This window comes from Magallana gigas, chromosome 8 (assembly GCF_963853765.1).
Source record: "Magallana gigas chromosome 8, xbMagGiga1.1, whole genome shotgun sequence".
Classification (NCBI taxonomy): Eukaryota; Metazoa; Mollusca; class Bivalvia; order Ostreida; family Ostreidae; genus Magallana; species Magallana gigas.
Genome location: NC_088860.1, coordinates 12,731,375 through 12,747,927, shown reverse-complemented (window position 1 = coordinate 12,747,927; position 16,553 = coordinate 12,731,375). Strand labels below are relative to the sequence as shown.

At 33.4% G+C, this 16,553-nt stretch overlaps 2 protein-coding genes across 2 annotated transcripts; both read left to right on the top strand.

Annotated features, from left to right (window-relative positions):
* Positions 1-5,846: 5,846 nt before the first annotated feature.
* LOC105324336 (uncharacterized) lies at positions 5,847-7,710 on the top strand. Its single transcript, XM_011423399.4, has 4 exons — positions 5,847-5,997; positions 6,170-6,260; positions 6,929-7,075; positions 7,390-7,710. Exons 1-4 carry the CDS (start codon positions 5,977-5,979, stop codon positions 7,656-7,658), a joined length of 528 nt encoding a protein of 175 aa, XP_011421701.2. The 5' UTR covers positions 5,847-5,976; the 3' UTR covers positions 7,659-7,710.
* A 5,051-nt stretch (positions 7,711-12,761) lies between these two features.
* LOC105324337 (uncharacterized) lies at positions 12,762-15,020 on the top strand. Its single transcript, XM_011423400.4, has 4 exons — positions 12,762-12,863; positions 13,459-13,549; positions 13,785-13,919; positions 14,701-15,020. The coding sequence occupies exons 1-4, from the start codon at positions 12,843-12,845 to the stop codon at positions 14,967-14,969; spliced, it is 516 nt and encodes a 171-aa protein (XP_011421702.1). The 5' UTR covers positions 12,762-12,842; the 3' UTR covers positions 14,970-15,020.
* Positions 15,021-16,553: the final 1,533 nt, after the last annotated feature.

Sequence of the window (16,553 nt, the reverse complement as noted above, 5' to 3'; positions counted from 1 at the left end):
GAGCCTATAAATAAGATGATCTCAATAGGTAATCAATAGATCTGTGGGATCGTCTGCAACGATTATAAAGCGCGCCAGAAATGGAGGCCAAGGGGATGATGTATTTACATACCTACTCAACCAATGTATTATAAATTTATTAGCATTAATTCTTATTATTGCATTAGTTTTCAAAATATCTAACGAGGAGGGTTGTGTCGAATACGATGGTAGAGTGAGTAGCAATTCAGCATTCCCAACAGAAAAATAGATCGATACCATAAAAGCCTGATATTGGTTTGTTGGTGGGAAACCGCTGTGTTTTCAGATGAACACCAATAACTCTGGTGTTACCACATCGCAGTACCAATGTGTCAAGAGGATTCAAGTTGCTTTATGATGTTGTGTTTTTATTTTGTTATTACTCGCATTTCCCGACAGAAAGGCACTTTGTTATTTTAATAAAGTTGCAGGAATTAGCAATTCGAAACCTTTCTCCTCATAAATCTACTCATCAAATGTGAGAGACGAAACTGGTTCAAGTGTGCAAAACATGAAAGATTTGTATAACGACTTGATATTAAAAATCAAATAACATTAAATGAAATAATCTACTATATACTGAATCAATTAAAGCTTATGTAAAATTATGACAAATATGGGTAAAGAACAAGAAGCCCATGGGCCACATCGCTCATTTGAACAACAGTTTTTGTATCATTTTCGTTCAAAATCTTTAAATAGAAATCTCATAAGCAATTTAAAGATATTCTAAAATATTTTTAAAAAGTATTAGCAGGAAATCGTAACCTTGTTTTCAGGTTATTGAGATATGAGGATGCTTAGATAGTGTTAGTAGTATAACTGAATGAAGCATTGAATTTCTTATGAAGATTTAAAAACATGTCCTTCTTTGTTAAACTTTGACCCCACCTTTTGGTCCTGTATTGTGTAATTATTTAATGTGCGTCATTATGTAACCAAAAATGTACAAAGATTCATTGATGAGTTATTTCATTACATTTGAACAGTTTTTATAGCTATTTCAATTCTTGTTACGATTTCTCCAATGTACGTTTTCTCTCAAAGAAAAACGCACCCCTTTATGGATACGCTCTCATCGGTCATGTTATCTCCAGGGTACGATTTCTCCTAATACCACTGTGCACGCCATCTAGCATTAATTTGGTGCATGACTGTTAATTTCTCATCGGTGATCGTTTATTTTGCATCGGTGTCTGTTGATTTTGCAAAAGAGGCTGTTGATTTTGTTTCAAGCTGGTCTGTCTTGTATTTTATCATGTTTTAAAAAATAAGTTTTGTTATGCATTAGCACCTTTTTTACCCCTTTTGCCGTCCATATTATAATTAGCGCCAATCTTAAATGACGGGAAAATTTGTTTACTTATTCATAAAAGTTACCTTTATTCTATAAATCGTATTCAGGCACGTAGCATCAGGGGGGGCCAGGGGGGGCCTGCCCCCCCCCCCCCCACTTTTTCTCGCAGCAACAAATTTCTTAAAATTTACATATAAAAAAATAATCATAATGGAGTTGCCCCCCCCCCCACACTTTTTTGGAAGTAAGGAAAAAATTGAAATGAAAATAAGGAAATGAGTAGTCAAATTGAAGTGCCCCCCCCCCCCCCCCCCCCCCCACGGATTAGGAATTTCATGATTTGAAGGAAAAAAAATTTTGGTAGGAAAGAATATTTTTTTGGAAGTATAGTTGAGTCCGTCCCCCCCCCCCCCCCCCCCCCCCCCCCCCCCACGGATTAGGATTATGAAGATTTTTGGAAACTATAAATTTCCTTCTTTTTTTTTTTTTTTTTTTTTTGCTTGTGAAGATTTTTTGGATGGGTCTGGCCCCCCCCACTTTCAAAAACGATGCTACGTGCCTGGTATTAGCGTGCATTGGTTAATTTAACCTAGTCAAAAAGATATAGAATTTTAATAATTTATTTTCCTGCAAGGAAAGAAGTGCTTTTACTAAATATTGATGAAGGAAGAGCGAAACCGACCCTACTGCGCATTTCCGCTGGAAATCAGATGACCGTTATTGTTCTTACATATCCCTCTCGATTTTTGAATATGGTTATCAGTTGTTGATTCGAAACGTATTCGTGGTTTATGAATGTAAGACGGTTGTCATTCACGATCCCCTTATCTATGCATGTTAATATTGGATAACACCCATATTAACTAAAATAGCCCTTTGGGGAAACACATACATTATTGTTCAAGAGAGGTATATACTTGTAATTTTGTTTTCTATTGTTCGTACTGCAATATAGAATACCATTTTCATCATGAAACTATAACAATTATGAAAGTGTTAACCCTCCAACAATTTAGTATGATAGTCTTTTAACTGCCGATATTAAAAATTCATTTTCAAAAGGAGACATGACGTTTTTGGCAAGCAAATGAATATTTTATATTCATTTGTTTAATCTTTTATATTTTTGTTACGTGGTCGAATTGAACATTTATAATTTACAGCCTAAAGATAACTTTTAGAAGTTATAAATTAAAAATACATGAATTTTCTCCGTTATTTGAACTTGCCACATATTATAGCGTGTATAGTTTAAAATCTCATTTGGCAAAATGAAAGTTGCATGTGATGATAAAACAGTTTATGATTGCACCCAGTGCAATATCGTGTTCAAGAAAGCGTTTTTAACAAGGGAATCCTCCATACGAACATTAATAACTAGTACTGGATATGCATCAACGCATCTGATTGCCGAAATAACCGTGGAGCATTACTAAGTTTATCTATTCTTTGCAGCGTTTCATTGAAATTTCTGTTTGTTAGTTACTTTGTTTTTTAAAGTTTTTTTTTAGTTTGTAGTTGACCAAAGTGTGTTGAACAGATATCATGCCACCATGTACTTTGTGTTACATGGAATATGAAGACCTTCTATTGGTGATTTGGTAACTACGGCATATCTCTAAAAAGTTATCACTGGTGGCAGCAAACTAATCTCATTAAGCTGAGTGCGCATAGGTTGTACACTGAATAACTGCTGACTGCTATAAAGGTAACAGTACTAATGATACCTACCTATCAAACAAGTGGGAGGTCTCACCTGTATGTTGGTATTGTATCATGGTATTTTGGTATCTTTCTAAGGTTAACCACATACCTTGTTAACACATATCTTGATTATTTTGGTGTTCTTCCTTGGAACAAGGGTGAAGAACGTGACAGGTTTATAATTACGTTGATTGTGTTACAATACTTTTTTATTTGAAGAACCAAATATCTTAGATTTTGTTTACACTATGCAAAAAGCATAATTTTAATTTAACTTTCCAAAAGTTTGCGATCGCAAATAACATATCGAAAACATATCACACCTCCTAGGCACCTCTTTTGGGGGGTCCGTGTTGCTCTGCTTTGAATTTGTATTTCGTTTTATGGATTTTTGAGATGGTTGACGGTTTGTTATAATTGTCATTTTTTTCATTAAAAATTCTTAATGCGGGTGATGTGCATCGTATTTCCACCTACATCTGTATCGAGTCATTGAACAGTGATATGTTTTATCATGCTGGCATTATAAATTTGGCACATCGGAACAAGTCATTAGGTTTCATTTAAACGAATTGCAATTTGCAAAGAAGATTAATTACTTTATATACAACAACTCTATAGCTAGATTTAGTTACAACCTTTGTTTTCGCGGTGGGGTTTTTTTCATTTTCATTTTAGGAGCCTCGGGATCAATCGGGAACTAAATTCTTTCATTAATATGCATGTACACATCGTTTATCAATTTTTACAATGAGGATTAGTTAAATCAAGTTTAACAAGATCCAAAGGCGGATTGTCTAACTTTATTTACAACGTTAGACGCTAGCTTGAAGCTTTATTTTGGCCATCTGTCCTCTCGGGCTATATTGTATTCAAAAGTAAGCTTTATCTATACGAACATATTGGAACTTCATAAATTCAGTTGTATATTTCGGATCCGATTTCCCTAAGATCAAGGCTATCATCAGAATAATAATTTTCAAAGGAACTTAGTCAATATGATATTTTTTCCACAGTGTAAACTCGGATAATTTTTAATGATGACTAGATACCGCTTTTTTTTATGACGCAATAGTAAAAAAGCATTGCCAACGAAATTTAAGAAAGAAACCTGTAAGCCCATTTTTACATACGGGTGGTCCAACGTCTCATAATTTATTGTACAGGATTACTATTTTTGGTACCAGCCACTTAAAAAGGAACAGTCTAAAACTTTATGTTTGTACATGTAGTGTATAATGTGGAAAATTCGGAAATAAGTTTCGTGTGTTTGTGTTTCATGTATCTGTCAACCAGCCAAAGTGCATGAAGGATAACTCTCACAAGCATTTAAAACTTTTACTCCGGCTTTTTCTTAATTCCTTAAATTTTTGGATCGTTAAATCTTTCATATTTAAATTGCGTTTGTTAAATTATCATAATCATGGACGTACTGGTATATACTACTGCCTTTATAATTACACATGTAGGTTTAACAAAAAACATTTAAATAGACATCAAATATGTTTTTAGTCGTCAGAATTAATACTTATATTTTTAAAGGTAGGCAGACTCTTATAAAACAACATTTTTTCATAGCAACTGATTTTAGATATCATTACTTATTTTAAACCAAAAAATAAAAATATAAAAATGTATCCTCTCTGGCAGAAATGTTTTCCCTGTGTATCGACATATTCATTTTTGACAATTTCATATCAATCAAAAAATGACCTAATGACTTAAGTTAGCCAGTACATGTATCACAAAAATTTGAATTTCAAAATTCAAATTATGAGCCTTACCAATTGTTGATGATAATTCAAAAATGGAACATTTACTGGATATAGTTATTCAACAGTGCTAAACGAATATTTTTAATTTGTGTGCAAAACCAAATTTCATTCAGATAAAAGGTATCAAAATAAGTATAAGTTGTATTGCCTTTTTTTTTTATTTTATCTCAACCTGTGATTGTTTGAATATCATTTATGACCTTAAAATTACTTTACGCAAACATTTTTTATGAATACTGACTTTTAAACCACATCTGTTCCAACTTATGCTGACCATAAATTATATACTTTAAAGAAACTGACAACTGTAGTTATTTGTTGTTTGATTTCAGCGTTTCATGTACTGAGGCGGACCAACTAAGGTACACTATGCTAGCCTGTCTGTGATTTTAGATAAAAAAAAAAATACGCTTGCAAATTGCTATTTAATTCTTTTGGACCTAGGTTTATTTCTAAGGATGAAAATCAAATAATTTCTGGTACGATTATAAATGAATTGATAACTCTAAGCTTTCTTGTCACTGATTGATAAGGAAAAAAATGTGTTTAATGTTTTTAAACAAAATAAGATGGCTGTAAATTCAAATTTTACATTTGAACAATTTAACTCATTTAATTGAAGTGAAATGTTTTTAGACCATAAATAATATTATTTTACTTTCATGTTAAATACTGAAATCCAATCAGTTTAGACCAAGTTGATAATCCGTTCTATCACCTTCAGCGTTTGCAACAAACTTGGCTGGCAAGGGATAGCACAACGAATTGTTACATGCGCGTAAATTATGCTCGTGCGGTTCACCATAAAATTCACGTCATTTCTATATAAAACCAGTAATTTTTTTCTCCAAAAATTAAGATATTCAGTATAATAAAATAAATAGTGCCTGTTTGGGAGGGTTGCAGTTGGAATTGACACCCCTCGAAAACCATTGTCAACCTCCGCTTTGCGTCGGTTGACAATGGTTTTCTCGGGGTGTCAATTTCAACTGTTACCCTCCAAAACAGGCACTATTTATATACATGTAATGTCACATGGTTTCAGTTTTTGTCAAAATGTCCAGGCTAGCAATCTGATTGCAGTAACAATCCGGTTGCAGTAGCAATCCGGTATATAAATGATAAATTAGTTGGAATACCTTACACTGTCGATGCGTATTCTATGGTCATCAAAGCAAGATGCATTTGAAACTGCTGACGGTAAGTACAATTTTTTTTTCATTTTTACAATAGTGAAACATTTTTTTAACTAATGGAGTTCTATTTATTTCATTCCTTTATACATACCTTTTTTGTTAGTGAAGGCAATTTGTTTGTACTCTATATGTGAAAGGAGTTAGGTTTTTTGGTTGTCATCTTCTTTTTCATGTAGGTGGCTATTTTGGTGATAGCAATGTTCTGCGATAACGCGGACGCATGGTGGTGGAGAAAGTACAAGAAAAATAAACAATGTGGAAAAAGAGGTATTTATATTCTTTGGATTTTTAGAAATAAAGATGGTAATAGAAATACTAGTAAAAGAATGTTCCTTTATATTATGTTTTGTATGTAAGAATTGTAGACAGGGAAGGGGGTATGAAATTTAAAAATGTATTTTCATCGGAGAAAAGATTTGATTTTTAATAATTTCCCTGAATACTCGGGCTTTACATGTACCTATGTCGAATGTTTCAAGTGTATACTCTGTGAGCTTATAAATATACAATCATACACAGTGTTCAATGAACACGCATTCAGAAAACCCCGTTATCACTTGAGTTTGATGTTAAACATGATTAATTTCAGAGATATAACATTTCACTTAACTAGAGAGGATACATTCAACGTAGTCTTTTGACTAATCTACAATGAATATGAAATGTTAAACACATTTAAAATTTTCTTAATAATTATAATAAAAATTAAAGCATTTTTGAGTTATGCTTATGTTATTGACTTTATTTCTAGGAAATTTATGTAGGTAAAAACAAACTTGATACGAATTTTATACCGCAAAAGTTTGTACGAACTCTTAATCGAAACGGATATTTATTCCAGTTTTTCTATGACGTTGATGGTACTTGTACATGTGTTTTTGGGGGGATGTGGTGAGTAATATACTACATTAGTCAGGTGTTTTTGTTTTACATAGGCGGTGCTTCCCCATACTATTTTGGCACTACCAACTTATGGTGCATGATGAAACACGGAAAGGGAAAACGCCGTGCTCCGTGGAGATCCACTATAGCATTGAGTCACCGATTCATCTACTACAAAGGATTTTACTTCGACTTCATGAGTGAGTACAACATATGTCATATATTGACTCACATTGCCCTTTCTTTTCAAGATGAACATTTTTCCCACAAAAAAAAAAAAAACAAGTAAAAGTTTGTACATATGTAAATGTTAAGTTCATCTTTACCTTTGTATCAAAACTGACAACAAACAAATTGTAAAAGCAATATCTTTAATATTTCAATCAATCAAATGAAATGAGAATGTGTTATACATTTAAAAAGGAGAAAGATAGATTTGGATCTTTTATATTGTTAACTTTGCATCACAAATTGTATTTCAAATATCATGATATAGAATTGATTATAATAATAGGCAATTCGTATGCTTACTATTCGAGACAACGTCTTATGGGACACAAATGCAAAGGGAAAATGGAGAAATCCCCGGCCGGATACAGTGAATTGAGTGTCAAATGCATCAAGGGCTGTGCCAAAAACTACAGATGTAGTTTTGGCAAATATCATCTTCTTCGCAACAACTGCCACAAGTTTGCCAACCGTCTCTCTGCAGCGCTGTGCAGAAAAGGGAGAACTTGCCCCGCCTGGTGTCAAGGAAGTTGTAATCACGCCATATCCGCTTAATGTTTATGACTGTCTTGTGGATAATAAAGTGATCATTATAGAAATCAAAAAATGTCTATTTTCTTAAAGGACAATATCACTTAACATATTTCATCTTTTTTTAAATTGAATTACAGAACATCTATCAAAATTTTGCTAATTTTCAAATTAGAGTGAATAAAACTTCCTGGTTTGTATTAAAAGCTTGGATCGTTTTTTAATGTATTGAATGGCACATAATCGGCACATTATCGGTGATTAACAGTAAATTTCATTCGTAACATTCGTTACTGACTGTTTACAGAAATGTGTGGGGTCGGTAAAGTCCATAGAAGGCAAGGCAGAGCCGAGCCTTCTATGGACTTTACCGACCCCACAAATTTCTGTAAACAGTCAGTAACAAACCTAATAAGTGAACAATATACAAATATTGACTGGGGTTGAGGGCAACATTGATTATATTAGCCCCCGAGGGATAAATATTGCTCGACGCGAAGCGGAGGGCAATATTTTCGTCCCAAGGGGGCTAATATAATCAATGTTGCACGAAATCACAGTCAACATTTGTTTTGTTATATGAAGAAACAAACCAAAATTTAAGAAATTAATTGAAAACAGATCGCCGTAATTTTCTCAGCTCAACAAAGAATTCACGAATTCAATTTTGTGCAAAGTACATTTCCAAAATATCCTCGGCATCAAACGGTCACTGGTGATATTCCGCCGACCGTAAGAATTAACATACAGATGTTCAACCTGATTTTACTTAACAGTTATTCGCAAATCCTTATATCCGTTATGATAGCAAACCATCGTATTGCGCGTTCGTTGTTTACTTGCCTTGACTGACTGTCTATTATGACGTCACCTTGTTTTGGAGTCGCGAAGAGTTATTTGCGTCATCGTTTACGAATCAACAAATCAGAGGCGATTATTTGAAATAGAGGGAATGTTCTCTAGATATTATTCCTAGCCGGTCAATATCAAAAAAATATTGACCGGTCAATATTTTTCGGACGAGCTAATATTACAATTATTGACTATTCGTCTATATAGAGTTATATAGTGAGAAAATACTACTGAATATAACAAAAGATAATATATAACGATTAAATTCATAGCTCAATTCTCTAATTTTTTACCTTCCTCGTCAGTTGTTTGTGCAAACCTCGATGCTATTGTAGGATCATAATATTACGTCACGGGCAAAGGGGGGTCACTCTAAATATTTTGGGGCTTAAAAATTAAAGGTATGGTTGAACGTTTGTGTAAAAAAATCAGCTCAAATAACGTTACGTCCGCCATGTTGCCGTATAAATTTTGACGCTTGCCCTGTAAAGAAATATATGAGGCTACCACGTGACGCGATTCATCCAATGACGTCGAGACATTCTAGTCCGAGGCAAAACAATTGCATATATATAGTCACATCGAACACGCTAACCAAAATGTATGTCACGTGACCCGCCTTGTTCAGACGAGTAATGTTGTGAAAGAGTAAAATAGTTCACGCCAGGTTATCAATATAAGTTGACTTCTGCATCTTTTAAAAAGTTAATATAAGCAGAGTCTGCTGTAGGGAGATGCAAAATGATCGATTGATATTATTCACTAAGTAATTGTTTTGCTTAATTGATTAAAATTTATTATATTTTTATTGAAAAAAAAACCTGTCGTAAGCTCTTACTTTGACTTGCGCTTTTTAAAGCACGCAGAGGGATAAACTGAGAGTAATCTTTTGAACGTCCTAACAGAAAGTTGTCAGACATCGTTTTTTAATGTAAAATAATCCGAGAAAATAATCATTTATTATATATATTCGTGTGGGATGGTGAAATTCCACCTCGGGGCCAAGATTAACGGTCTAGGATTCGGCAGAGCCTCGTCCTAGACAGTGAATCCTGTCCCCTCGGTGGAATTTCACCATCCCACACTCGTAATAATGAATGATTCTATTACTCATTTCATACATTGTATATAGATTTTGATAAAATACATTGACCAGCTGAAGGAGTAAAATGTATGTGTACCTAATTGCACTATAAAGACTTTGAAATGTGGTGGAGCTTTAAGTCTATGAAAAATAAATGAAAACAGTGTGCCCCTTCTTCAGATATTGATGCATAACTTCCAAATGATTTTTACATCGCGAATAAAAAAGAAATTTTATGAAGGTACATGAATCAAAGATTAAGTACATATAAAATGAAACAGATATATTCTTGAATTGTTTTTTGTATGTTTACTGGGGGCCGTATTAATTTTTTTTACCAGCATCCCTATTCTTATTCTGATAAAAAGCCTGACCCCAAATTCTACCTCTTTTGCTGACCCGTATTTTACTTACATACACCTAATCATTGAAAAAATTTCATTGTAAAGTAAAATGTTAATCACTATTGGTAGGGGTAATGCGCTGGTTTGGTTCATTCATTTGTAAGCTTAGATGTCCACGGACCGATCGGAAAAGGAAATGATCGCAAAGTAATTTTCTTGACGAGTTTTGAGTGAAACTTCCAAGCTGATGATGTGACAGTTTAAAAAAATCCAAGATGGCTGCGATTTGTACCTTGTCAGGTAGAGGGAATTTATTTTTTATTATGAGAAAAATATATATCGCCAATTCCCTGTGTTCACGACCTATTTTCACCTAAGTAATATTGTTACGGTATCCTGTTTGAAATTCAAGACTTATAAAGGATAGTCTAATTCGGCTTGTACATGTGCGTGCTTTTTTTTTTTATTTATTAAAAACTGTGAGTGAAGATGTTAAAATGTACGGAGATAGAATTTATCACGAGCAGGGATTGATACAATGTAAACACATAGCTCCGAGGAACAGCTTACTCGCTCTGGTAATCTTTGGAAAAAGACCTAAATGAATCTGTGTTATAATTGATTTTCTTTACAACCATGTTGTACTGTCTTGTTCACATCAACTTTCACTTACGGAAAAATTCTTAATATCTCTATGAGCATTATATTTTTGCTGTCTTAAAATAGCATTTACTTTTTGGATGCATTTTTCACACACAACGTCAAACAATACGCAACTTGATTTACAAATAACACTGATTAAATAACACTCTTCGTCTTAAGAGTCCTTTCAACAAAAAACATTGTTATACCCCTGTAAAACAGTTACTATATAACTCTATACGAAAAAAAAAGTCCAGTATTTTGACTGTTGGACTGGAACTGTTAGATTAGAACTGTTAAAATCGACTGTTAAAAAAGACTGTTGACCGGTGACGTCACATTCCGGGAAAACGTGTTATTGATTAGAAGGGATATAACAAAACAGTTGTTGACTGTGTCTCGGGCAACAGTTGATCTGTCGGACCGGCTCGCAAACTGTTGCCCGCGGCCTTCGGCCTTGGGCAACAGTTTGCGAGCCGGTCCGACAGATCAACTGTTGCCCTCGACCCCAGTCAACAACTGTATACTGTTGCGTTATCTACGTTGAATATAGGGTGTGTAAGAGAGAGAGAGAGAGAGAGAGAGAGAGAGAGAGAGAGAGAGAGAGAGAGAGAGAGAGAGAGAGAGAGAGAGAGAGAGAGAGAGAGAGAGAGAGAGAGAAGTTCCGACGCAAAACCTGAATTTTTACCATTCTTATCAGATACTTCTATTTATGATTGATTGGTAATATCCACTTCTAAATGCTCGTTCATTATTTTGTTTTGAGGAAATATGCACCCTTGTGATGTACTAACACAGCCACTGCCGTGTTTGTTTCCCTATCATTACATGAATTTATTCATTAATCATGCAACATGTTGTCATTCTAAGTTAATTCCCGTGGACGTCATCGTGCTCACCTGTAGCACGCACAGTTGAATTTAATAAAAAAAGATATTAAATGAAATATATTGCCTTATCTTTTCTCACGTTGAATCATTTTTGTGTGTTTATTTTTGCTTATGTTTTGTTTCTTTTGTTTGCTCTTGTTTTTGTTATATGTCGGTTTTTCGTTTTTTGGTGGTGGGTTTTTTTCTATTCTTTTCAGTTCACCCAAGCCGAACGCTCAAGTAAGCTTTTCTGATTAAAATTTGTCTGTTGACTGTCGTCGTTTCCGTTGGTGTTGTCGTTGTCGTACACTTTTCACCTTCTTCGGGTCAATTTCAACCAAACTAGGTACGGAGTATCATTGAGTGAAGGAGATTTATGTTTGCTCAAATGAAGGGCCTTGCCCTTTTCAAAGAGGTGATAATTTAGAATTATTGAAAAAAATTGGCATTTTTCTAAATTCTTCTCAGAGTCTGACTGGCCAGAAAAGCTGAAACTTAGGTGGAAGTATCCTTACGTAAGGTATATTAAAGTTTATTCAAATCATGATCCCCGGGGGTAGGGTGGGGACACAATGGGGGTGGGGGTGGGGGTGAAGTTTAACATAATATAAAGAGAACAATCATTCAACATTTTCTCAGAAACGATATGTAATCAGCAAGGACAACTGAAAATTTTATATCATGGATCGTTAGAGTATTATTTCTGAAGCATGATGTCGTTGTTCAAAGATGGATATATGCTCTTAATTATTCAATACGATTTTTTTCTATCTTTTTATGAGAAAGTACAAAAATTATTTTGGTTGCAAGTAACACATACTAGAGTTTAAAATTTGGTGTGAATAAATGCATGCATGGTATTAATAAATAATAAATCATGTCCAGTAATGTCATGAAGACTTTTTTTTAAATAACAAATGAAATTATGGCATGTTTTATTACATTTGTGATGGCTTAAACTATTCTTTATTCTGAAATATATTGATTCGTGACCATATAATTTGATATATGTACCCACCGCCTTTTCTATTTCTTTTTATTTCCTTCTCTCCCTTTTTTCTCTCTTTATCTACTGCTAAATATTGATTTATTTTTTGCAAGAAAAACACATATTAACACAGTATATAGATAATTTATTTTTTAAAATCAATAAGATATTATAATATATATATGTAAAAATTTTAAATGTATGAAATATGTCTGAAATATTTTTATACGTCTGTGTACATATGTATGTGGATTTATGTGTAATAAAAATAAAATAAATTAAAAAAGTATCAAATGAAAACTGAAAGAAATTACTAAAATATTACAGAAAAATAGGCATTCCAGGCTAGCTATCTATGGATTTTCATAGAAAGTATAAAGCCAGAGTGGATATTGCAGCGGTACCTTACTAACAAGGATCTTGTCAACAATGCATTTGAAAATCATGAGTGTAAGTAGTATTACTTTTTTGCAACTTTTTTTTTTTCGACAGAAAATAAAGTAAGAGCTGAGATGGCCGAACAGGATTGATTATATTCAATTTTGCTTTTAAGCAACAGAAATTCCAACTTGAGATGAATATTAAATAACGTTTCCATTGTCAACCGTGACCGTGCCTTCTCAATCATCAACATGTATATTCTAATATTTCATTGAATTCCACAATTTTTTCAATTTGTCTCAACTTTACCGTTATTGGTTAATTGTTTTTGTATTTTTCCTTAGAGTAATTCATTCAAAATAAAACAAATTAAATTGGAGGCTACAGATGAATTTATATGGATACTAAAAACCTCTTACATTAAGTATATATGACATACTGCAAACTAGTTAAGATATTAGTTTATTAATTTCTACCAAAATAATACTATATGAAATAAATTGGGCTGTTCATCTTTGTTTTTTATAAACTGCTTTGCACTCGAGTCATTATGATATTGTGACTAGGCAAGTTATCCACGATATAAATGAATTTGTTTGTTCCAATCAAATAAGGTATTACAACAAGAATTAATTTCATGTTCTTTTAACTTTATCATGCATAGGCGTTGTTGGTTGTCGTCTTTGTTCTCTTATCTGAAGCTGACGCTTGGTGGGTGTTCGGGGGTGGGAGTAGCAGCCAATGCCCAAGTAGAGGTACAGTAAAATGTATTATAATAGCTCTTTTCAAAAAGAAACATTTTGGGCAAATGACGATATCATAAAACATGTAATTCAAAACTTCTTTAGCCATTAAAAGCTTTGAGACCAAGCGCATCGGTTACAAGTTTACAGAACCATGGGGATTTTACATACACTCGTTCTTATTTTTTGTAAAACTTGTTCTGCATCGTTTATATATACATTTATGTTAGCGGTTTCCATTAACAAGGTGGGGCAAGCCCATACTACTTTGGTACCACGAACCTGTTTTGTATGGCGGGCAAAAGAGGCGCACCTGCAAGAGGAACCTGGGCGTTATCCCATCGGTTTATCTACTACAAAGGGTACTATTTTGAATTCCTTAGTAAGTATATACATAATTCAAGTCAACTTTAAACAGACAGTCAAATACATTATTGACTGATCGCCAAAACAGCAATTACCATCAGAATTTAAACCGTAATCGCTTTAAGAAATGGTTGGTTAACCATATAAATAGAAACTAATACTTTATATATCATATTTCTTTTACACTTTAGAACAACTTTTGCAGTGAACAAGTATTACATGTAAGGTGGCCGACTTTAGTTCTCATTTCATGACGTTATGATAAAAATGAAGTTTTGTAGGACCGGAATTATAAGAAAAGACGTAAAAAAAAGTGTAAAAAATGTAAGCCTTTGAAATTTTACACACAGAATTATGCTACCCTTAATAGGGTTATTTTTCTAGATTCTTGAATGAAATTATAGTTCCAATCTATATCTTTAAGACTTTATGTTCCTACCAACATTTGGGACATTCTGAAATCTTGAGATGACTGCATCTAAAAACAAGGTGGTAGAATTTGGGTTTTTTTTTTTACATACATGGTAAAGATGATGTAACTAATTACATATTACAATTTGAGAAAAATCCCAATTGTAGTATTTTTCTAATTTGTTTCTATGTGCAGAAAATGGCTATTCCTTAAATATTCCTGTAGTAAATGTACTAGTCCTGCATTTTGAGATGGAGCCTAAAATAGCGAGATGGTAGAATTTCTTTAAACTTCGCAAATAACTACAGGTGGTGAAATGATTAAAAATAAATAGATTTGTTATTGTACTTCTTACTTACAAAACCCAAATCCTTTTCTGTGGTAGGTAGTTCAAAGGCCTCCATATCAACGCAGCGCCAGGCTGCAGGTAGATGTTCTGGTGGCCGAGAAAGCTCGCCGGCTGGGTACAGTGAATTGAGTCTCGAATGTATCAAAGGGTGTGCCAAGAACTATAGGTGTCACTTTGGAACCTACAGTCTTCTGGGCAACAACTGCCACAAATTTGCCAATCGGCTCTCCGAGGTCCTCTGTACCAGAGGCACAAGTTGTCCTTCCTGGTGCCAGGGTAGCTGTAACGACGCCGTGTATGGCTAGATCATGATTTACGGTGCTGTTAAACAATAAAGCAGATTTTTAAAGCAGTCATTTTATGCCTTTCTTCGTTCATTTCAAGTAAATACTGTGGTTTCATTAATATTCAAGAGTATCAATTTTCGTGGATGAAGTGAAAATCACAGTTTCAAGGATAGGTAAATTCGTGGCCAATGACCCTATCAATACAAAATGTTAATAGAAATTGCACTTCGATGAACATTTAATTTCGTGGATCAACTAAACAACGAAATCCACGAAAATTGGTATTCAACGAATATTGATGAAACCACAGTACCAAAATCTGATGGCCACCCATAATCATCATTTTCCATCGCATTCCGAAATCTGGTACATTTTGATAAACAAAGAAGCAAGGCATTCTCAGTTATTGGTATATGGCCATGTTTCAGTTGTAACAGAAACTAATGATGGAAACATAACAATTTAAGTTTATCTATTGAAAAAATACAATTGACCGCGATAGTGTGAGGTATCTACAGTAGAATTTGCAAAGCAAAATATTATGAGTAAAGGAAAATTTAAAGAAAGTTATCTCTGTAACTACACGGTATTTCTTTTCAAATATGCAACATTGTCCTTACCTTTTATACAATATAAATTGAAACTGATTCTCCGCAAAACGAACGTATGCATTATGTTGGAGTTTTCAAAAATAAGATCTAGAGATTTTCTGTCTTTAGATATTTCACTACATCTTTTTTAACATTTGACAGGTTTGTAACATTCTATAGTTTCTTTGTGACATGTACAAAATAAAATCTTTGAGAGAGTAATAGACGTTTAGTATAAAATCATGCAAATATATAGAAAATGTCTGAATATTTTGAAGCCAAATTTTGCTAGAAATTTACCTTTGAAACCATATATCTAAAATGTTACATCTCTGACCCCCATGTTTTATTATGTCGAAATGATACTGAATACATATCCATGGAAACTGGATTAATCTTATAAAACTCTTGACATTCAAAACGTTTTTATTCCAAATCAAATTTCAACAATTATAAAAAAAATTTCTATTTTGAGTGCAAAAAGATCACAAAAGAATGTATGCAGCTTCGTACAATTTTTTTTCCATAATTCCTCTATTCATTGTGACCATCGTGCATGATTAAAAACAATATTTGAAGAAATAAATTTGCTTAATCAAAAATACTGACAACACATCCTAATCAGGCTGAAATTGCATTTTAGGTGCAAAAAGGTCAAATTATATAGGTCATAACTCAGAGGGTTTAATACTGACCCCCCCCTCCCCCCCCATTATCTTTGTATTGTTTAAAGTATGTTTTATCTACAGATTCCAATGAAATACTTCTCACGAAATTCTTGATACAACAACCTTGAGGAGTGTGATACCTTAAATAAGTAAATTAAAATAAGACTTAAACACATTACCATTAATACATACATTCAACATTACGGTTTAGTAATTGTCGATTGCTGTTTTGATGAAAGCTTCAAAGCATGTACATTTTTGTTTTACAAAAGTCAACAAATTTCAATGAAATACTTCTCCTCAAGATATTCTTGATACAAGAACATTGAGGAGTGGGATACCTT

Bases quoted from the DNA above. Each gene is read 5' to 3' on its own strand.
- LOC105324336 (XM_011423399.4), top strand. From the start codon at position 5,977: ATGCATTTGAAACTGCTGACG. The intron at 5,998-6,169 runs GTAAGTACAATT...TTTTTCATGTAG, and splicing joins TGCATTTGAAACTGCTGACG to GTGGCTATTTTGGTGATAGC. The intron at 7,076-7,389 runs GTGAGTACAACA...TTATAATAATAG, and splicing joins ATTTTACTTCGACTTCATGA to GCAATTCGTATGCTTACTAT.
- LOC105324337 (XM_011423400.4), top strand. From the start codon at position 12,843: ATGCATTTGAAAATCATGAGT. The intron at 12,864-13,458 runs GTAAGTAGTATT...TATCATGCATAG, and splicing joins TGCATTTGAAAATCATGAGT to GCGTTGTTGGTTGTCGTCTT. The intron at 13,920-14,700 runs GTAAGTATATAC...TTTCTGTGGTAG, and splicing joins GTACTATTTTGAATTCCTTA to GTAGTTCAAAGGCCTCCATA.